Source organism: Mizuhopecten yessoensis, unplaced genomic scaffold (assembly GCF_002113885.1).
Source record: "Mizuhopecten yessoensis strain PY_sf001 unplaced genomic scaffold, ASM211388v2 scaffold10359, whole genome shotgun sequence".
Classification (NCBI taxonomy): Eukaryota; Metazoa; Mollusca; class Bivalvia; order Pectinida; family Pectinidae; genus Mizuhopecten; species Mizuhopecten yessoensis.
This window is the reverse complement of record NW_018408507.1, coordinates 71,009-95,230: the sequence shown is the minus strand read 5'-3', so window position 1 is coordinate 95,230 and position 24,222 is coordinate 71,009. Positions and strand designations below refer to the sequence as shown.

Here is a 24,222-nt window from a genome sequence, read left to right as displayed (position 1 = left end):
GTATTCTGTCTGTCATAGTGAACAAAACCTCCAACACCCGAGTGTAAGTATTCTGTCTGTCATAGTGAACAAAACCTCCAACACCCGAGTGTAAGTATTCTGTCTGTCATAGTGAACAAAACCTCCAACACCCGAGTGTAAGTATTCTGTCTGTCATAGTGAACAAAACCTACAACACCCGAGTTTAAGTATTCTGTCTGTCATAGTGAACAAAACCTCCAACACCCGAGTGTAAGGATTCTGTCTGTCATAGTGAACAAAACCTCCAACGCCCGAGTGTAAGTATTGTGTCTGTCATAGTGAACAAAACCTCCAACACCCAAGTGTAAGTATTCTGTCTGTCATAGTGAACGAAACCTCCAACACCCGAGTGTAAGTATTCTGTGTGTCATAGTGAACAAAACCTACAACACCCGAGTGTAAGTATTCTGTCTGTCATAGTGAACAAAACCAAAGTTTCCTAGAGAGATAAGGTAATCTGATGGAGATCTTCCGACTAGAAAAACTACCATGGAAATTTCTTGCAATGATGATGATTCCATATGCTTGGAAGAGAACATCCACATGAAAAAAGAATATCTGCTAGTTTGTAGAATGTCAAAACTCTGGAATGGATATACAAACATAGAAGCTTTTCTGAGAGCACACCCAGAACTAGACATGACAGAACATGCTACCATACTGTACCATTGCCAAACACAATCTGGATCTGTCGCATCAAAACATATCACCAATTCAGACTCAATCAGCAGAATAAAGAATACTCCAAAAGGATCAAGACATTGACTGGGAAGACATTCTTCAAATACTCATTCAGGAAGCTGGATCAGGTTGTGAAACATTGTCAAGGTTATGTAGATGGCAGCACTATCCAAGTCAGTCGTCAGTGTCAAGGTTATATAGATGGCAGCACTATCCAAGTCAGTCGTCAGTGTCAAGGTTATGCAGATGGCAGCACTATCCAAGTCAGTCGTCAGTGTCAAGGTTATGCAGATGGCAGCACTATCCAAGTCAGTCGTCAGTGTCAAGGTTATGTAGATGGCAGCACTATACAAGTCAGTCGTCAGTGTCAAGGTTATGTAGATGGCAGCACTATCCAAGTCAGTCCTCGGCACCATGTCCTGTACACATTCCTTTGAGCAACAGAAATTGTTTTGATCAATTTTCAGCTGTATGTAGAATAAATCAAATGGTGGTATTGAGAGGTAGAAAGTTAATTATAGTGTCAGCTATGTCCAAAAGAGGAACAGTGTTTGAATGGCTATTCCTACCCCCTATAAGTGTCCCACCTTTTGTGGTAGTGGGTAAGGTGGATTGTTTATTCTATGCCTTCCCCCGTCATACAGAGCATAACACATTTGAAAAGTCGTTGATGTTAAACTAACAATAATATACATTGATAGTAAACTAACAATAATACACATTGATAGTAAACTGACAATAATACACATCGATAGTAAACTTGTAATACTAAACATTGATAGTAAACTGACAATACTACACATTGATAGTAAACTGACAACACTACACATTGAAAGAAAGCTAACAATACTACACATTGATAGTAAACTGACAATAATATACATTGATAGTAAACTGACAATAATACACATCGATAGTAAACTTGTAATACTAAACATTGCTAGTAAACTGACAATACTTCACATTGATAGTAAACTGACAATAATACACATTGATAGTAAACTGGCAATAATATACATTGATAGTAAACTGACAATAATATACATTGATAGTAAGCTTATAATACTACACATTGATAGTAAACTGACAATAATATACATTGATAGTAAACTGACAACAATATACATTGATAGTAAACTAACAATAATACACATTGATAGTAAACTGACAATAATACACATTGATAGTAAACTGACAATAATACACATTGATAGTAAACTGACAATAATATACATTGATAGTAAACTGACAATACTACACATTGATAGTAAACTGACAATAATACACATTGATAGTAAACTGACAATACTACACATTGATAGTAAACTGACAATAATACACATTGATAGTAAACTGACAATAATACACATTGATAGTAAACTGACAATAATATACATTGATAGTAAACTGACAATAATATACATTGATAGTAAACTGACAATAATACACATTGATAGTAAACTGACAATAATACACATTGATAGTAAACTGACAATAATACACATTGATAGTAAACTGACAATAATACACATTGATAGTAAACTGACAATAATATACATTGATAGTAAGCTTATAATACTACACATTGATAGTAAACTGACAATAATAAACATTGATAGTAAACTAACAATATACATTGATAGTAAACTGACAATACTACACATTGATAGTAAACTGACAATAATATACATTGATAGTAAACTGACAACAATATACATTGATAGTAAACTGACAATACTACACATTGATAGTAAACTGACATTAATATGCATTGATAGTAAACTGACAATAATACACAATGATAGTAAACTAACAATACTACACATTGATAGTAAACTGACAATGCATATTAATGTCAGTTTACTATCAATTTATATTGTTAGTTTACTATCAATGTGCATAATTGCCAGTTTATTATCAATGTGTAGTATCGTCAGTTTACTATCATTGTGTATTATTGATAGTAAACTGGCAATAATATACATTGATAGAAAACTGACAATACTACACATTGATAATAAACTGACAATAATATACATTGAAAGTAAACTGACAATAATATACATTGAGAGTAAACTGACAATAACACACAATGATAGTAAACTGACAATGCATATTAATGATAGTAAACTAAGAATACTACACATTGATAGTAAACTGACAATACTACACATTGATAATAAACTGACAATTATACACATTGATAGTAAACTGACAATAATATACATTGATAGTAAACTGACAATACTACACATTGATAGTAAACTGACAATAATACACATTGATAGTAAACTGACAATACTACACATTGATAGTAAACTGACAATAATACACATTGATAGTAAACTTACAATAATATGCATTGATAGTAAACTGACAATAATATACATTGATAGTAAACTGTCAATACTACACATTGAAAGTAAACTGACAATACTACACATTGATAGTAAACTGACAATACTACACATTGATAGTAAACTGTCAAAACTACACATTGATAGTAAACTGACAATACTACACATTGATAGTAAACTGACAATAATACACATTGATAGTAAACTTACAATAATATGCATTGATAGTAAACTGACAATACTACACATTGATAGTAAACTGACAATAATACACATTGATAGTAAACTGACAATACTACACATTGATAGTAAACTGACAACACTACACATTGATAGTAAACTAACAATAATACACATTGATAGTAAACTGACAATAATACACATTGATAGTAAACTGACAATTATATACATTGATAGTAAACTAACAATAATATACATTGATAGTAAACTAGTAATACTACACGTTAATTCATTTCATTAATTCACAATAACTCATACTACAAGTACATTTTGATAACAGTCAACAGAGACCCATTCAAAATGAAGCATATATGAAGAGGGTATTGGTCAAACAATCGGAATATGAATTACAGAGAACCGAGGAAATACACCAGACTTTAATATACAACAGTTATTGGATAGTGGTTATTGTATACTGGGAGTGCAGAACACATTTCCTGGTCTCGCTGTTTTTGTAAGAAGAATCATAGCAAGAGAAAGTATGCTAGTGCAAATTGAATGTGATAGTATTTTATGTGGGAGGGAAGGCAGTTAGTAGATTACATTAGATAGTGATCTTGGCTGACACGCTCAGGACTTAAAAGCCTTCTTCATAAATCTGTATTTATAGACAGAAGTGGGCTGACATAGTTTGTTGGTAATTGTGTGGGAGGGCCTATAAATAACACAGCGTTATGTCACTAGGCTGGCAGATTGAAAACACCTGTAATGTAGGTATTAAAAGTAACTAACCAAGTGTGTAGAGTGATCACTGTAGGGGACTGGCACTGTCAGGGAATAATCAGACTCACCATTGTAGGAGATAGGCACATTGTTGTAGGAGAATGTTGTGTATCAGGAGGGCAGAGTAAATAATCAGGCTCACCACTGTAGGGGATAGGCATGTTGTTATAGAGGTATGTTGTGTACCAGGAGGGAAGAGTAAATAATCAGGCTCCCCACTGTTGGGGATAGGCATTGTGTTATAGAGGAATGTTGCGTCGCAGTAGGGCATAGTAAATAATCAGGCTCACCGCTGTAGGGGATAGGCACGTTGTTGTAGGGGAATTTTGTTTCCCAGGAGGGTAGAGTAAATAATCAGGCTCTCCACTGTAGGGGATAGGCCTGTTGTTATAGGGGAATGGTGTGTACCAGGAGGGCAGAGGAAATAATCAGGCTCACCCCTGTAGGGGATAGGCATGTTGTTATAGAGGAATGTTGCGTCGCAGTAGGGCATAGTAAATAATCAGGCTCTCCACTGTAGGGGATAGGCCTGTTGTTATAGGGGAATGGTGTGTACCAGGAGGGCAGAGGAAATAATCAGGCTCACCGCTGTAGGGGATAGGCACGTTGTCGTAGGGGAATGTTGTTTCCCAGGAGGGGAGAGTAAATAATCAGGCTCTCCACTGTAGGGGATAGGCCTGTTGTTATAGGGGAATGTTGTCTACCAGGAGGGTAGGGTAAATAATCAGGCTCACCAGTGTAGGGGATAGGCACATTGTTATAGGGGAATGTTGTCTACCAGGAGGGTAGGGTAAATAATCAGGCTCACCGCTGTAGGGGATAGGCACGTTGTTGTAGGGGAATGGTGTTTCCCAGGAGGGTAGAGTAAATAATCAGGCTCACCCCTGTAGGGGATAGGCATGTTGTTATAGAGGTATGTTGTGTACCAGGAGGGTAGAGGAAATAATCAGGCTCACCGCTGTAGGGGATAGGCACTTTGTTGTAGGGGAATGTTGTTTCCCAGGAGGAGAGAGGAAATAATCAGGCTCACCACTGTGGGGGATAGGCATGTTGTTATAGAGGTATGTTGTGTACCAGGAGGGGAGAGTAAATAATCAGGCACACCACTGTAGGGGATACATAGTTTGTTGGTAATTGTGTGGGAGGCCCTATAAATAACACAGCGTTATGTCACTAGGCTGGCAGATTGAAAACACCTGTAATTTAGGTATTAAAAGTAACTAGCCAAGTGTGTAGAGTTTTCACTGTAGGGGACTGGCACTCACAAGGAATAATCATTCTCACCATTGTAGGAGATAGGCACCTTCTTGTCGGAGCATGTTGTGTATCAGGAGAGCAGAGTAAATAATCAGGCTCACCACTGTAGGGGATAGGCACATTGTTATAGGGGAATGTTGTGTACCAGGAGGGTAGAGTAAATAATCAGGCTCACCACTGTAGGGGATAGGCACATTGTTATAGGGGAATGTTGTGTACCAGGAGGGAAGAGTAAATAATCAGGCTAACCACTGTAGGGGATAGGCACATTGTTATAGGGGAATGTTGTGTAACAGGAGGGCAGAGTAAATAATCAGGCTCACCACTGTAGGGGTTAGGCATGTTGTTATAGAGGAATGTTGTGTACCAGGAGGGCAGAGTAAATAATCAGGCTAACCACTGTAGGGGATAGGCACATTGTTATAGGGGAATGTTGTGTACCAGGAGGGCAGAGTAAATAATCAGGCTCACCACTGTAGGGGATAGGCATGTTGTTATAGAGGAATGCTGTGTACCAGGAGGGCAGAGTAAATAATCAGGCTAACCACTGTAGGGGATAGGCACATTGTTGTAGGGGAATGTTGTTTCCCAGGAGGGGAGAGTAATAACCAGGCTCACCACTGTAGGGGATAGGCATGTTGTTATAGAGGAATCTTGTGTACCAGGAGGGCAGAGTAAATAATCAGGCTAACCACTGTAGGGGATAGGCACATTGTTGTAGGGGAATGTTGAGTCCCTGGAGGGCAGAGTAAATAATAAGGCTCACCACTGTAGGGGATAGGCACATTGTTGTAGGGGAATGTTGTTTCCCAGGAGGGTAGAGTAAATAATCAGGCTCACCACTGTAGGGGATAGGCATGTTGTTATAGAGGAATGTTGTGTACCAGGAGGGCAGAGTAAATAATCAGGCTAACCACTGTAGGGGATAGGCACATTGTTATAGGGGAATGTTGTGTACCAGGAGGGCAGAGAAATAATCAGGGTCACCACTGTAGGGGATAGGCACGTTGTTGTAGGGGAATGTTGTTTCCCAGGAGGGGAGAGTAAATAACCAGGCTCACCACTGTAGGGGATAGGCATGTTGTTATAGAGGAATGCTGTGTACCAGGAGGGCAGAGTAAATAATCAGGCTAACCACTGTAGGGGATAGGCACATTGTTATAGGGGAATGTTGTGTACCAGGAGGGCAGAGAAATAATCAGGGTCACCACTGTAGGGGATAGGCACTTTGTTGTAGGGGAATGTTGTTTCCCAGGAGGGTAGAGGAAATAATCAGGCTCACCACTGTAGGGGATAGGCACGTTGTTGTAGGGGAATGTTGTTTCCCAGGAGGGTAGAGTAAATAACCAGGCTCACCACTGTAGGGGATAGGCACATTGTTGTAGGGGAATGTTGTTTCCCAGGAGGGTAGAGTAATAACCAGGCTCACCACTGTAGGGGATAGGCATGTTGTTGTAGGGGAATGTTGTTTCCCAGGAGGGCAGAGTTGTTGACCAAACTCACAGTAGAGGGTAGTCACTGTAGGGGAATGTTGTGTATCAGAAGGGCAGAATTGATGAACAGACTCACAGTAGGGGAAAGTTATGGACTAGGAGGGCAGAGTTGTTGACCAGACTCACAGTAGGGGAAAGTCATGGACCAGGAGGACAGAATAGATAACATGGATCATTGTAGGATCTACATTCAACGTCTCAAAAAATATGTGGCCCAGAGAATTTTTCATATACCTTGTTAGTTAGAAAAAAAAATGTTGGCTCAGATATGTTGTAAACTGCAAACATCTTCTCTATAGTTACTTTATGCTTAGAGTAATGATAATGTGTCTGTAACATGCTGGGGTGAAGGACAAACATATTTGTGGAAATGATTGACCTTGACATACCCAGGTCAATGTGTACATTCAACAGCCTGTGTACAGTGTGTAACAGTTAACAGTGTCTGTATCCTGTGCTCCTACTGATAACTCCCAAATTCTTCAATCTCATAACTATACTGGCTCGACACATCACGAGCCTTCAAAGTCTGTAAGTCTCCAGCAGGGTTATTAGGTTTATATGTGCCTTTTTGTATTGTTTCACAACCACCATGTTTGAAGAGGATGTATGGCCTGTGGTGTAAGACAAGTTTCTGGGACCCAGAATATGTGTCAATTTGGTTCCGTATTATACACTCTCTGCACCGCGGTAAATTGGCTTGTTGATACCTCTTATTGCGTGATTTTATGAATTTATTTTGTGATTTGTCTATAAGACTGGAATTCAGAAGTAGTCTATTAGTGACGACAGGCTGTCATCACCTCGGGTTGTCGTTATCATATGTTTTTCTATTTTTCATATCTGCAGACCTGAGTTTAACTTTAAAGAACATGTAGATGCTCGGGACTCTCAGAAAAAAATCACGGGCATTATGAGGAGGATGGGTGTTGGCAGTCTAGATGACAAAGAGGTAATGTGTGTTTATCGTCTCCTGTTTTATCTAGTGTGTGCATAATGACCGGGATCCTATCTCGCCTTCTATCCGAGGTAGTTAAGATACATGGAGAGATTTTTACTCTCGTGAAGAAACTGCATGGACTAGTAAAAGTTTGCCCATTCGCTTACTAGTTGTAAAGGTGTGTTTATAAAACAGCTATAAGCAACGCAAACATCTGAGTAATAATAACACTTTTTAAATGAAAATTTTCACGATATGTATAAAGCTGTAATTTCTTCTGGTTTCAATTTCATCCAAGACGTGTTTTTAGAGTTCTAGGAATGTAAGTTAAGGGTTTAGACATTTTATGTCCTCACCACAGTAGAGGAGTGGCATTAACATACAACATTTGTTTTAGATATTGCATTCAGCTTCATATTTTAGATACTACAACTCCCATATTTATCAAACTATTTATGTAGATAATTCCTTACATCATCATATGACATGGAGGTCCCTGTAACCTATATTTTCCACTTCACTGACTTTGCATTTATCTATATCTATATTTTATAACTTCACATTCTTGTGTGCCTTGATGAGCACAGTGTTGTCTCATTTTGTGACCTTGACCTTTGACCTGTTTTTGTGTTAGATCTGTTATGGTAAAGTACTGCAGCTAGACCGGTTCATGCTAGGAAATCTGCATAACATTTTGTAACTTTGACCTTTGACTGCTGTAGCATAGGTTTACATGTCTTACAGGCACATCAGTGATTTCAAACAATCTATATAGCATCTTATATGGAAAGATATGGTTGCCCTTATTATGTAGATATCAAATGTAACAAGTTTTCAGCAGAAATATCAAAAAATTCAGTTGAACCAACCAAAATGGTAACAATCTCTGTGAATTCAAGTCTGTCAGTACTCTTGCATTTGGGATCTATCAATAAAATTGGGTTTGATCTTTTGTTTTACTGCTTTCTCTGGATGCTTATACAGACTCTGGGGAATATATGTCGCTAGAAAGCGTAAAACATGATAAAAGTATAAAATGTTCACATTAAACTGTTACGCAGTATGTAATATGACATCAGAAGTAATACTGATATGATCACTGATTATAGGGATTGTTTTTGATTGAACAGAGCTACTGTAGAAGTCTAGACAAGCCTATGTTAGGTTCGAAGAAAGCACAATCATTTGAGGAAAGGCAGCAGCAGTATGAGAAAGTACGGCAGAAAATTTTCAGTAGTTGTGACGAGGTAAGTACAAGCATTATGAACCTCGATCTGGTCTTAAGGTTGCAGATCCTTACAGGGATCAGGCTCTAAATATTGTTAAAGTTTCGCACCCAAACAGATTTAATCCATCTCAAGCAGAATTTGTGTAGTCGAAGGGAGATAACTCATCCGAGGTCAAATAAAAGAATAAAATGGTATCTTTGTACATGAATTCTTATGTAATTAGCTGAAATGACATGACATACTTTTTTTTGTAAACTTTTAACATTTTTACTTAAATTACATGACATTCACCGGTGGTGTCATGTTCAGTGAAGTTCAGGGTACAGTTGATGGAATCCTAAAAGATCTGAGGTCCTAATCTAGTCTCTGATAGTCATAAGTAGTGAGTGGTCGGAGACTTAGGAGGAAATCAGGGATTTCCATTGTTATTCCATGTCTAGGGTACCTTTGTTACTTAAGTTTATAAAAGGACAAACTGTCAAACACATTGTAAACAATGGGATTTTTGTTTATCTGTCCAGATCTGTGAGTCATTTACATAGTTACCAATATTTAAATTTCAAAATCTCTGCTACAGTTGTTCACAAGACTGAAGGCTATGGTGAGCAAAGTAAAAACGTTAAGATTATTTGTTAACATCTATTCCTCCCTAGATAATAGATGGAATCTGTATTCAGGAGAGCACTGGTAAAGGCCTAGCCTGTTGTTCAATCTTTTTTGTTTATCATCTTGGAATAAAATTAGTTAAAATAAAATGAATTAGAATCGGTCTAATCCACAAATCATGGAAAGGAGTAGCTAATTTGCCCCAGCTTATGCCTGTTTCAGAGACTAACTAGGATACTGTCTCTGTTTCAGCCTATACATTACACAGAGGAGGAAGCACCGCGCATAATGTAAGTTGGATCAATTGTCTAGAAGTCATAACTGTTTCACTGATACTGTAGTTTGAATTATAAAGCCTTTTTCCTGTGTTTTTATTTCTTTTTGCATTTCCTATGTTTCACCCTTTTTCAAGGGCAGGGAATCCTTCTAGACAATAGCTTTAAAGAATGACTTACAAATGTAAACAAATGAAATGTCAAACTCTGCTTTCAACAGTAAAAGTTAAGTAAAGTTGATTAAAGTTGAATTTTATGACATGTTAATACATTTAGTTACAAATAAAGCAAATACTTTTTTATGTGCTTTGCAGCAAAAAACCAAATCGCCCTTCTAGTCTTAGTAAAAGTAACCACGAGGGACAGCCCTGGAGTAGTACCGACTCAAGTGGGTACGGCACAGATTCATCTGTGTCACGGGCACGAGGCATTCCTAAGGCAAACAGCTTTGGGGGCATGGGTTCTGTGTCCTACAACAATCAGGCCTTAAAATTCCCACACAAGTCTCTCAGCCTGTCTGTAGGTAAGTCACTCAGCCTGTCTGTAGGAAAGGCTCTCAGCCTGTCTGTGGGTAAGTCACTCAGCCTGTCTGTAGGTAAGTCACTCAGCCTGTCTGTAGGTAAGTCCCTCAGCCTGTCTGTAGGTAATTCTCTCAGCCTGTCTGTAGGTAAGCCTCCCAGCCTGTCTGTTGGTAAGTCTCTCAGTGGGTGTGTCTCAGCCTATCTGTAGGTAAGTCCCTCAGCCTGTCTGTAGGTAAGTGTCTCAGCCTGTCTGTACGTAAGTCTCTCAGGCTGTCTGTAGGCAAGTCTCTCAGCCTGTCTGTAGGTCAGTCTCTCAGGCTGTCTGTAGGTAAGTCTCTCAGGCTGTCTGTAGGCAAGTCTCTCAGCCTGTCTGTAGGGAAGTCTCTCAGTGGGTGAGTCTCAGCCTTTCTGTAGGTAAGTCTCTCAGTGGGTGAGTCTCAGCCTGTCTGTAGGTAAATCTCTCACAGCCTGTCTGTAGGTAAGTCTCTCAGTGGGTGAGTCTCAGCCTGTCTGTAGGTAAGTCTCTCAGCCTATCTGTAGGTAAGTTCTCACATTTAGTCTTGCACATCTTAAGTCTCTCGTGTTACTTGGCAACTAAGTTAAAGAATTGTTTGAGCATAGATTACATTGTTTAAAAACGGAATTAAGGGATTGGTAATGTAACCATGTTAGTTTTGAACAGTTTATTCATAAATGTTATGGCCTATTAGGAAAAATCCTATATATACACAAAACCAATATTACCTCCTTGTTATTATTTAGAGTCTTTGTGTGACTACTCTTACAGAGCCATCAAGGAGTCCTATACACAGTGGTATGAGCAGTCCGATGGGTCAGCGTATACTGCCTACAGCTCCGACTCCTCCAGGCAGCCACTCGGACAGCTCGCCTCTCTCACGCTGCAGCTCCTCAGGGCCGGTACAGTCCCCGCTCAGTGCAGGTCATTACATTACAGATTGGACTAGGATCTAGAAAAATAATAAAACGTCTGTCTTCATATTCTCTATGTTTATTTCACCCCTATCCTAATATAAGAGATAAACATATCAGTGTTTTTACCACAGCAAAGAATATTTCAACTCCTTACATTTTGGTAGCAGAAATACCTGTCATCATAGGAAAGTGTTTCTTAATTTTTCAGATGTAACAAATTAATAAAATCTTGGTTGTGATCAGCATATCTCATCTTTACAAATCTGAAGAATAACTTTATGATATGTGATGTTGCTGTTGTTATAGGCTACACTCCAGGGCCTGGCCAGGTGTATTGGGTGGCATCAGATATACGCAACATACCCCCAGGTAGTGTGGTTATTAACCCACAGACAGGCCAGCCCATCTCCAACGCTGATGGCAGTCTGTATCACCACATGCCTGGGCAAGGCCCCACTCCCACGGGCCAGACTGTATACACCTCTCCACAGTACTCCTCAGATGTCTGGACTCCCAGCTCTGTACGTACAAAGCAAATGGTTGTAAAACTTACAAAGTGGTATGACTTCATGTCTCATGACCAAAATAAAATTTCTGTATACCAGTAATGTACTTTGCCATGCATCCTTTTGGATTATTCAAGTTGGGCCATACATGAAAGTCTGTGTCAAATGTCCAGTCTGTCCTGTTACATCCTTATGGATTATTCAAGTTGGGCCATACATGAAAGTCTGTGTCAAATGTCCAGTCTGTCCTGTTATGTGAAATGTGGTTATCTTTGATTCATTTATATTATTGACAAAAGAACTAAAAAAAAACATGGCAAAATTCATACTGTACCAGGTTATTGGGATCCGTGTGTACAGTCTTATCAGTACAATAATGTTATGTAGCAACAAGTAGGAAGCCTTATAGAACACAATAAGGTTCAACTTAGACAGGTTGTCCATATTGAGCTGTTTCTTGTAATGAAATAGTGACAAAGTATCCTTATGCAAACATCACTTTGGAAAACAAACCTGGTTGGAATTTCCTTACCGGGGAAGTAATCCTCGATTGTATTTTACAAAAAGGAGATAACTATTGATGATGTTTATTTAGATAAAGCATGCCTGGCATGTTATACAGTAAAGCTTTTACTGAAGTGGACCCAAATGATGTGTTATTGCTGTTGTTCCATAAAACAATTGTCTGATAATGAGTTATTTGTACAGGAGACTCCAGCAGCAGAGCTGTGTCGCCACCTATCTATGGTAAGCATTAACCAGCCATCACTTGAGAATGTGGAGGAGCCCCCGGGCCAGACTACAGGGCCAGGGATGCAGACCACACAGTACGTGTTGGGGGCCCAGCCCCAGGGACAGGTGCAACAACAGTCTGCACAGGTCGTTCAGGTAGGTGAATTGAGACAAATGTATGCAAGAGATAGCCAGCAGAAATTCATACTACTTAAACCTCTGAAACTTAAAATGACTGTGTTTTTAATATACAACCAGACACAAGGTGCTTGTGATCTTTGTATGGTGTGAACTGTGGTGTCTGTTGTACATCAACTTTTTGTAGGAACTATGTCTTCCAACCTGTGTTGAGATCAAAGGTAAACTTTAGAGCTGCATGTATGGAGATAAGGGTCAAAAGTCAACATAGGCTATCATAGAAAATATGCTTTTAACATCTCCTTGCAAAGTTCCAGGAGGCTCAAGCTCATATATTGGGCAAGTAGCTACCCTGGGTGAAGTGCTATAAAAATTCCTCATTTATATTCCCCTTGACCTGGACACAGATGTCAAAATATGTACAAAAGCGTGAAATTGAAATTCAAAGTGATATTATGACATTTCGCTGCTGAGAGTGAAAAGATCTTGATCAGCATGCAACTTAAATGTTAGAGAAATCGTTCAATGATTAACTTCATGTAGTCTTCAAATAATAGGATTAACTTGTACATTCTAACTGTCCAGGTAAACACTACAGGCCTATTGGACCACTAACTATTTCAAGTTTTAAAGAGTTAAAATGTATGCTGATTATCCTTGAAGCTTAAGACAGATTTTTATTTGCATCATTTGAATTTGTTCACCAACGAATGGTTAAATTTCAATTAGTATCAAATATGTGATATTTCAGACTCAATATTTTCCTGGGGGACAACAGAACATGGCGGGAGCAGTGCGATATATGTACCCTGTGAACTATCAAGTTCAAGGTCAGACCCAACAAGGTCAAGCACACCAAACAGTTGTTGGTATGGACAACCAAAGTTTTCCTCAAACTGGCAACCAGTTTCCACCTCAGGTTGCTGGGACCTACCAGGGGTATCCTGCTAATGGGGCTCCAGGAGCTGCCCCTAATGTAGAACAATTTTCATCAAACATTGCACAGAACACATATCCGGTGATACAGCAGGGGGAGGGTGGTGTACAGACTTTCTCATCGTACCCCTCTCAGTACAGCCAAAATAACTTTGGACAGCAGCCTCAAGGCACAATGTTCTACTCCAATACCACCAATCCCCAAATGGGGACAACAACAGGGTTCCAGTACCAGCAGCAAGGACCTTACCCTGGTCAGGGGAACACAGCGGTGACAATGTCAAACCAAAGTGTCGCCTTACAGAATGTAGCACAGCCCATAGGGCCTGGGGTCCCTTCCCCCGGGCAAGCTAGTGCTGCTACTCCCTCTACACCCCAGTACTTATATTCCACTGTTCCACAGTACCAGGGCTCCACAAGACCAGCCAATCCACAGCTTTTACATTTCCACAATGTACCAGCTGCGGGACAGTCATCACAGAGCATGCCCATGCTTCGAAATATGCAACTCAACATGCAATTTCCTGTACAAGTTACAGCCTTGCAGCAACAGCAGCAGCAGCAGCAGCAGCATCAGCAGCAGCATCAGGGAGGCATGCCCGGCCAGATGACAGTTAGTGCTAAGGGATACCCTGTGGACTCTTCGTTACCCAAAGTGGAGGGTATAGACAATAAGGACTATATCATGAGTGGCCTCTCAAACATTGGCTCGGGTCTCCTGGCTGGTCCACCTAGACCGGCCGCACCCATCATACGGCCCACTACAGGTAGGTTTTTTTCAAAATTCAGAACGAACATATATGGCACAAGTGATATGCAGAGCATAGGTTACAATACCCCCATAAAGAGCTTAAGGGGGAAACTTACTATTGCATTTTGATCAATATTTAATAAAATGATCCCAAGATGATGAGGATTAGAGTGTATACTAAGGAAGGGGCTCACCCCCAGCTCTCTAGTTTGCGGGGCCATGATGGGTCACTTTGTGGAAAAACATTCAAAGGACATAAGGTAATGGTATCCATTTCATGACCAGGCTCACTTTTAGCCTTTCTTAATCTGTTTGCCAGCTGTAATCAACTCTTTGCATCAGAAGGATTTCATTGGAATTGATCTTAATGTTTCAGATGTGCGCTTTTTAGGACAAGCAGGATTTCACCCACAGATACAAGTTCCATTTCCATCGCAGCCTTTGTCTCATCAACCACAGAAAATTAGGTAACATGACCACTTTATTCTAATCTACAAAATTTATATTACATATGTGCTGAGTTTTTCTCAGAAGCTGAATTGTCCACAACAAGGTTGGACTAGAGCTCTGACCACCAAGTTAATGGAAGAATGAGTTCTAACATGTGGTAACACCATCAAAACATTTGTTGTTTGTGTCATCCAAAATGTATTTGTTGAAAGTTGTTTGGTAAAAATCACAGGTTATGGTACACTACAGCTTGATGAATCAGTAGAGCAAGTGACAGTTATCTCCCTTAGGCCTCAAATAGACACCACAGCATGGTTATGCCCCTTTATGTATTCCAAAATTTACAATTTCATTCTGTACTTCAAAATTATTTGTCAGTCTAATGTTATTTTATTTAAACAAAAAGTTTCTGAAATTGGAGTATATTAGGTAGTTGTTCTCTTTTAAGTAGTTGTTATCTGTACAATCTTATTGAAACAAGTATTCCCCTGTCAGATTTCATTCCAGTTATTTGAAACCTGATATGGTTTATATGTCCTTGATAATACTTTGGGTTTTATTAAAACTTGGAAGGATAGCATCCAGGACTAATTATCAGCTATTTTTGTATTGTAATTTTAAAATACAACACTATCATATAATTGCTGTGTCTGGCATGTGGAATCTGTGTATGGAACCTTGTGTACACATCCAGCTCCCGGTGACTTTTATGTAACCATAGTAACAATAAAACATAGTAGGTGGGATAATAATCTCGTGGCCAGTTGGTATTTTTTAAGCTGATTTGAAATCCAAGATAGCCACTTGTTCTCTGATTGCCGGAGTCATTTGTAACTATTTCTGAACTTTCACCTGACCAATGGTAAAAAGAATTGATCTGAATAATGTTCCATTGATCTGAATAATGTTCCAATGATCTTCAACAGATCACGGCTGTTTTTTATGCCCTCACCATAAAATCCCCCATGTCCGTCCCGCCCCTTCCTACCCCATCCCGTCAAACATCAAACACTGAAGCTAATTTCACATGGTGATGGGGGTATTTATGTCTAACAGACATTTTCTAGTTTTTAGGTCACCTGAGCTTTAGCTCAAGTGACCTATTGCTATCCGTTTTCGTCCGTCGTCATCCGTCGTCCGTCGTCCGTTAACATTTTACATTTCAAACTTAAAGTCAAGTTCTGCTGGGCCGATTGAACTGAAAGTTGGTAGGAATGATCGCCTCATGGTCCTGACAAAGTGTTGTTATTTTTCGGGTCGATCAGAAATCCAATATGGCCGCCACGGCCGCCATTTTGAAAACCTATTTCAAACTTAAAGTCAAGTTCTGCTGGACCGATTGAACTGAAAGTTGGTAGGAATGATCGCCTCATGGTCCTGACAAAGTGTTGTTATTTTTCGGGTCGATCAGAAATCCAATATGGCCGCCACGGCCGCCATTTTGAAAACCTATTTCAAACTTAAAGTCAAGTTCTGCTGGACCGATTGAACTGAAAGTTGGTAGGAATGATCGCCTCATGGTCCTGACAAAGTGTTGTTATTTTTCGGGTCGATCAGAAATCCAATATGGCCGCCACGGCCGCCATTTTGAAAACCTATTTCAAACTTAAAGTCAAGTTCTGCTGGACCGATTGAACTGAAAGTTGGTAGGAATGATCGCCTCATGGTCCTGACAAAGTGTTGTTATTTTTCGGGTCGATCAGAAATCCAATATGGCCGCCACGGCCGCCATTTTGAAAACCTATTTCAAACTTAAAGTCAAGTTCTGCTGGACCGATTGAACTGAAAGTTGGTAGGAATGATCGCCTCATGGTCCTGACAAAGTGTTGTTATTTTTCGGGTCAATCAGAAATACAATTTGGCTGCCATGGCCGCTATTTTGCTACTAAGTTCTAATAGGCCGATCTCACTTAAAATTGGTCTAGGAATGATCAGCTCATGGTCCTGACAAAGTTAAGTTAACATTATACTATTTTTTACTCAAATTGGTACATATTTCAACAACAAAAATAAATACTGTAGACTCAGGTGACCGTTTTGGCCCATGGGCCTCTTGTTTGGGGGGTGGGGGTTGATTTGCAGTTCAAAAATTCAAAAATGGCTGCCCTGTACTTTGAATAACAAAGACATTTGTTTATTTTCTGACTTATCCAGAATTCCAACAGATCGGATACCAAACATGGTACAAATATCTTGTGATTATTTTGAATAATAAGAAATCACAAAAGGCTATGGTGTCCAGTAAGAAGACAAAGTTATCTTCTAGTCCAAATAAGGAAAGATACAGGTGAACAATAAAGGCCTGATAGGTCTCTTGTAATAAGGTCTTCTCTTGTGTGTGTTCTTCAGTATGTTGTGTTTTTCAGGGCAAGTACTGGACAATCAGGCTCCAAGCAACAGCGACTGAAGAAAAGCAAAAGTAAGGAAGGACAAGATGGATCTCTACATAGCCAGGACAGCACAGAACTACAGCAAAGTAAGGGTTAGATCATCTTGTATTTTTAGGGTCATGGTCATAGCTTACATCACAAAGCTACAGTAAAGTAAGGCCTAGGTCATCTTGTATCTTTAGAGGTCATGGTCATAGCTTACATCACCGATCTACAGCAAAGTAAGGGTTAGATCATCTTGTATCTTTAGAGGTCATGGTCATAGCTTACATCACAAAGCTACAGTAAAGTAAGGCCTAGGTCATCTTGTATGTTTAGAGGTCAAGGTCATATCTTACATCACCGATCTACAGCAAAGTAAGGGTTAGATCATCTTGTACGTTTAGAGGTTAAGGTCATAGCTTACATCACAGAACTACAGTAAAGTAAGGCCTAGATCATCTTGTATGTTTAGAGGTCATGGTCATAGCTCACATCACAGAACTACAGTAAAGTAAGGCCTAAATCATCTTGTATGTTTAGAGGTCAAGGTCATATCTAACATCACAAAACTACAGCAAAATAGGGGCTAGATCATCTTGTATGTTTAGAGGTCATGGTCATAGCTCACATCACAGAACTACAGTAAAGTAAGGACTAAATCATCTTGTATGTTTAGAGGTCAAGGTCATAGATTACATCACCAAACTACAGCAAAGTAAGGACTAGATCATCTTTTATGTTTAGAGGTCATGGTCATAGCTCACATCACAGAACTACAGTAAAGTAAGGCCTAGATCATCTTGTACGTTTAGAGGTCATGGTCATAGCTCACATCACAGAAATACAGTAAAGTAAGGCCTAGATCATCTTGTACGTTTAGAGGTCATGGTCATAGCTCACATCACAGAAATACAGTAAAGTAAGGCCTAGATCATCTTGTACGTTTAGAGGTCATGGTCATAGCTCACATCACAGAAATACAGTAAAGTAAGGCCTAGATCATCTTGTATGTTTAGAGGTTGTGGTCATATCTTACATCACCGAACTACAGTAAAGTAAGGGCTAGATCATCTTGTAAGTTTAGAGGTCAAGGTCATATCTTACATCACAGAACTACAGTAAAGTAAGGCCTAGAGCATCTTGTACGTTTAGAGGTCATGGTCATAGTTTACATCACAGAACTACGGTAAAGTAAGGCCTAGGTCATCTTGTATGTTTAGAGGTCATGGTCATAGCTCACATCACAGAACTACAGGAAAGTGAGGGCTAGATCATCTTGTATGTTTAGAGGTTGGGGTCATATCTTACATCCCAGAACTACAGGAAAGTAAGGACTAGATCATCTTGTACGTTTAGAGGTTGTGGTCATATCTTACATCACGGAACTACAGTAAAGTAAGGGCTTGATCATTTTTTACGTTTAGAGGTCAAGGTCATAGATTACATCACCAAACTACAGCAAAGCAAGGCCTAGGTCATCTTGTATGTTTAGAGGTTGTGGACCTATCTTACATCACCGAACTACAGTACAGTAAGGGCTTGATCATTTTTTACGTTTAGAGGTCAAGGTCATAGATTACATCACCAAACTACAGCAAAGCAAGGCCTAGGTCATCTTGTATGTTTAGAGGTTGTGGTCATATCTTGCATCACAGAACTACAGCTAAGTAAGGCCTAGATCGTCTTGTATGTTTAGAGGTTGTGGTCATATCTTACATCACCGAACTACAGTAAAGTAAGGGCTTGATCATCTTGTACGTTTAGAGGTCAAGGTCATATCTTACATCACAGAACTACAGTAAAGTAAGGCCTAGATCATCTTGTACGTTAAGGGGTCAAGGTCATATCTTACATCACAGAACTACAGGAAAGTAAGGCCTAGATCATCTTGTACGTTTAGAGGTCATGGTCATAGCTCACATCACAGAACTAAGGCAAAGTAAGGGCTAGATTATCTTGAATGTTTAGAGGACATGACCATAGCTCACATCACAGAACTACAGCAAAGTAAGGGCTAGATCATCTCATATGTTTACAGGTCATGGCCATATCTTACATCATAGAACTAAGGCAAAGTAAGGCCTAGATCATCTTGTATGTTTAGAGGTTGTGGTCATATCTTACATCACAGAACTACAGGAAAGTAAGGGCTAGATCATCTCATATGTTTACAGGTCATGGCCATATCTTACATCATAGAACTAAGGCGAAGTAAGGCCTAGATCATCTTGTATGTTTAGAGGTTGTGGTCATATCTTACAGCACAAAACTACAGTAAAGTAAGGCCTAGATCATCTTGTACGTTTAGAGGTTGTGGTCATATTTTACATCACAGAACTACAGGAAAGTAAGGGCTAGATCATCTTGAATGTTTAGAGGACATGACCATAGCTCACATCACAGAACTACAGCAAAGTAAGACCTAGGTCATCTTGTATGTTTAGAGGTCATGGCCATAGCTTACATCACAAAGCTACAGTAAAGTAAGGCCTAGGTCATCTTGTATGTTTAGAGGTCATGGTCATACATGCAGCTCCAGCACAGAGTTACAGCAATGTAAATATAAATTCATCTTGTAGAGGTCATACGCAGAGGTCAGTAAACCACAGGATTGTCAAAGTAAGGGTAGGGTCATCTTGTAGCTTTAATTAGCAGTCAGTCAACCAAAACCTTATATTAGTGATTGTAAAGGTCACGGTAAGCTAACCAATGATTGTGGTGATTGGTAACCCAATGACTAACTGTCCTGATTGTCTGTGTTGTAGGTAATGTAGTGGAGGTGTATGATCTACCTGGTGGGCTAAAGCGATCAGAAGCAGAAATCTATCTGAAGGATTTGGTGACATGCGGAGCACAAGTCCAGTTTATAAATATGGACGGTAGTCATGGTGACCACCCGAATCTGACTATTTCTAACTGTAAGAAAGTTTTAGCAATATTCCCAAACTCTTCAGTGGCGATGAGTGCCCTTCAAAATCACGGGAGTGGTAGCAACAGTAGCCGTTTCAAGCTCCAGCACATCAGCGCCACCACAATATCATCAACGGGGGCAGACCACTCTAATATAGGCGTCAAAAGTTAATTTAAAAATTGTTTAAGTCAATTCTATTGTATTTTTATATGAGAAGTTTTAAGATATTTTATTGTGAAGAGCAGAATATTAAAGACATGAAGAGAACTATTTAAACTACAGAGGTGAAATACTATGTGTTCTTATGAGAATATTTAACAATGAATCATCTCGCCCCTATACTAGATTGTCCAACTTTCTGTGCCATGAAAACTATTGATTTTGTCTGTTTCTTTGGTAGACTTTACATAGTGAACCTTTGGGTTGAAGCATCTGGTCGGTATAATTGTGCTTTTTCACTTAGGCTCCTTTTTATATTAATATATTATACGACTTATTTCAATCTGCTGTGTCACTTCTTTTCTTTTTTTTTGTTATTTTTTTTTAAAGGATTTTTTGCTACCTTTTTACATGTTGTATGTATGTGATGATAGGGGAGGCGACTGTGCTGACTGATCTTCAGTGAATTCAGCTTTATTGCCACAGGCGTATGTCAGCCAGCCAACAGTCAAGTCTATATTAATTTATTACTTCTTTCAAACAAATGTTCTGTATTATAAGATCGGAGGTCGTATATTTACACAGAGATAAACTATACCAATGCTATATTCAAAACAAAGAATAAATGCTTTTCACTTGAGCAGTATTGTAGAGTCCAATGCTGTCATCTACATCTCCAGCACACATGTTGGTAGGATTGTGTCTTGAGGTAAAGAGTACCATCAAATTCAAATATGTTATAACCATTGGCACTTTTATGGAATATTTGTTTTAGAAATTTTCTTTAAACTATTTCCTTATCGAGTTTTTGTTTTTTCAATTACTTAGTTTTTTTTTCTTCTTCAATTTTGAGTATATGAAAACAGAAATGTAATAATAAAACATAAGAAAAACAGGAATTCCAAGGGCAAACTTGGAGTATTCCGCCGCACTTTACTGCTATTCAGGAATTTTGTAAGTGTCAAAATGAGATATGAACACCTTACCAAAGGTTAAACATCTAATACAGAAAAAACTCCTTTATGTTTTCGTTTTATCTTCTATAAAAACAGCTGTGAAGCGGAACTCTTCTTCACAGTTAAAACTGATGCAGTTGTGAGCTTTTCTTTAATTTGTAAAGCTTGAGGTACGGACTAGGTGTCTGTGCCTATGGTACAGACTAGGTATCTGTGCCTGTGGTACAGACTAGGTATCTGTCCCTATTGTTACCTGTATCTGTCATGTTGATACAGTGGTGTATTATGATAGATACTACTAGTCAAACATGTCGTCGTAGATACTGGTTTCGTCTCTTTCTACTTTTCTACTGTCAACTTTATATTTTTCTATTGTGAGAAAAGGTCAATGTCAGCAGTACTTGTATCTAGGTGGCAGGCAAGATTTGATTAACAACACTGACCATGTCTGAGGAATAGTACTTCGTGCCTAGGTAGGGGTATGCCACTCTGTCCCTCTCGGATACATGTTATAGTATGCCTAGTAAGGGCTAGGCCACGCTGTCCCTCTCAGAGAAATGTTACAATATGCCTACAATATGCCTAGGAAGGGGTATGCCACTCTGTTCCTCTGAGAGAAATGTTACAGTATGCCTAGTAAGGGCTAGGCCATGCTGTCCCTCTCAGAGAAATATTACAATATGCCTAGGAAGGGGTATGCTAATTTGTTTATGAAGTCGGTAAACAATCTATGCTCCTGAGTATTGAAAGTATCTACTTGCCTTTTCTTATAAAAATAGAGAGAATTATTCCTGGATACTAAGACTTTGCAGTGTGTGAGACACACTCTGTAAAGACAGAGAAGCCACATGAAGGCTTACATATGTTTGTAGAATGTTTCTACCTTGTTTTTCTGTGTACTTCTGTTCAGAGTTTATTTATACACATGTTACAATCCTTATAAGTGTTGTCAGAACAAAAACAGGAAACACAGTAGGTGTAGATTTGTAAGAATTAACTGTTAAGTGTCTTACATTGAAATGTGTTCAGGTGTTCAGCAGACCTCGGTGTGTGTGCAGTCGTATTATCCCTTACCGGGAGCAGCACACGTTTACATATATGGGGCAATATCTGTCAAAATAGCATGTAGGATTTTAGAATTAAACTTGAAACATTCACATAGATGTTTATAGTGAGATTGAATGATGTTAGTTTGCATTGACCTGAAGAATACCTACTAGACTGTATAGCTATCACCTGATGTGTGTAATGTGTTGGTGAGAACGGGCTAGCTCAAGTGGCCTGAGGTAGCAGGACTTGATAAACTAAAACAAATTCAATGAAGCCAGACACACAATGTATTGGGTCTTGTGTAGCCATATCTTATTTAATTCAGTAGTACATCATGACAGAAATTTTGTAGGTATGAAAAACGATTGTTTCAGATTAAGATAGAAAAATGGAATTTGACAGAGAAACATGAGTCGTAAAGAAGAATGAAAGCGTGAATGTGAATTAATTTGTATGTCTTGTGTGTGCTTGGGAATATAGTGTTGTAGCAAACTTTACATTAGAAACATTGCAGAATGGTGTCACGCGTGTACACAACTTTGGGGAAAAGATGTACTGAAGGGGAGATAACTTTGTGGAGGCAATCAGTCGTATAAAGCATTAAAGGGGTGGCAGTATTGTGTTAGACAAGTTGTATGTAAGAGAGATAACTCTTGGATGTTAGTGTTAGGGATTAGTTGTTAAACCATTCAAATGTCTCCAAGGGGATGATCACCTCGTTGAGAGATTTCTAAGGGGGTTCAAAGTGCATTACAGCTTTTTGGTTAACATGTATGCCCCAATGTTAGTATGACAGATAATTGAATGGTAATCGTGAAGGGGGAACAACTCATGGTAAGGTACAAGCACATTCATTATTGGAGGAAGAGACACTGATTTCTTCCACACAGAATGCTTGCTCTTTTGTTATAAATATTTTTGCAATACATGTATCAGGAAATTGTATAAAGGAAACAACTGAGGTATTATATTTGTGTTATTTATTTATTCTAATGTTGTCCTTGGGAAGTTTGACCTGATTACTTAATATTTTTTTCTAAATTAACAATTTTTCTGCACAGTGGACAACACAGTGCCTCTTAAACATAGCTTGTGCCAAAATTATTTACTGGTCATGCAATATTTTCCATCACAATTTGAAATTCAGGAGTGCATGCTCTTTTAATGAAGAAATGATTAAAATACTGCTATGGAAGAATGAAGGAAAGAAATGTGCTTGTATTTTACCTCCTGTGTATGAGCATGTGAGGCGTGTTGTGGTATGACAGGGGAGCCAGCTCTTGTGTGTTTGTGCAAGAGATGGGTTGAATGAAGGGGAGATAACTGTTGTGTGTGAGAGGTTATGTGTGTACCAGTTATGTAATATCTAACCACATATCATAGAAACAAGTTGACACTAACACTGTGGCTGAGGATTGCTCTCTGTAGTCATGGCGGGATAAACCCCAAGGGAAGACAGTCATCAATGTGTCAGTCAAGTGTATTCATGGAACTCTCAAGCTGGAACCACGATAATGACAGAATTTTTAGACTTAAGTCAAACTTTCAATATTGCAAAAAAAAAAATTTGAGTTCCATATCCAAATGTGATTATCTATATGTGTGTATATACATATTATAAATCCAAACTATTTCACCAACTGTTTGTCTGATTTCTGTGACAAATATTGGACCTGAAGTTTAAGACTTTTTCATTATCGTGGGACCAGGTTTGTAACCAGTCATGGAAATACTGCACAGCTTAGTGACATGTTCCATTAGTACAGTCTCATCAGACATAGGTCATATTGTACATTTGAAAAGTAACACGAAATCAAACGGCAACAATCATGCATTTCTACTCTCATGTGTAATCACCAATAGTGTATGTTGTTGAATCCTCCGCCCAATCCCAAAATATAATCTGATGAAGCTAGTTTTTGTAATGAAGCATGCCACCTGAATGTCATGACAAAGGTCTTTTGAATGCTTAATGTCTTTTATCA

The 24,222-nt window shown here is 38.9% G+C and overlaps 1 protein-coding gene across 3 annotated transcripts in view; it reads left to right on the top strand.

The window, feature by feature from the left end:
- Positions 1–21,030, top strand: part of LOC110460329 (cAMP-regulated phosphoprotein 21-like) — an 82,186-nt gene extending 61,156 nt beyond the window's left edge. For all 3 annotated transcript variants that reach the window (XM_021513169.1, XM_021513171.1, XM_021513170.1), the window contains 11 exons: positions 7,622–7,724; positions 8,843–8,959; positions 9,800–9,837; positions 10,137–10,345; positions 11,131–11,283; positions 11,583–11,797; positions 12,491–12,670; positions 13,404–14,355; positions 14,716–14,806; positions 17,156–17,265; positions 19,927–21,030. In XM_021513169.1, the coding sequence (XP_021368844.1) occupies positions 7,622–7,724; positions 8,843–8,959; positions 9,800–9,837; positions 10,137–10,345; positions 11,131–11,283; positions 11,583–11,797; positions 12,491–12,670; positions 13,404–14,355; positions 14,716–14,806; positions 17,156–17,265; positions 19,927–20,243 (2,485 nt within the window). In that variant the 3' untranslated portion in view covers positions 20,244–21,030. The remainder of the gene's footprint in view (positions 1–7,621; positions 7,725–8,842; positions 8,960–9,799; positions 9,838–10,136; positions 10,346–11,130; positions 11,284–11,582; positions 11,798–12,490; positions 12,671–13,403; positions 14,356–14,715; positions 14,807–17,155; positions 17,266–19,926) is intronic.
- The last annotated feature ends 3,192 nt before the right edge of the window (positions 21,031–24,222 follow it).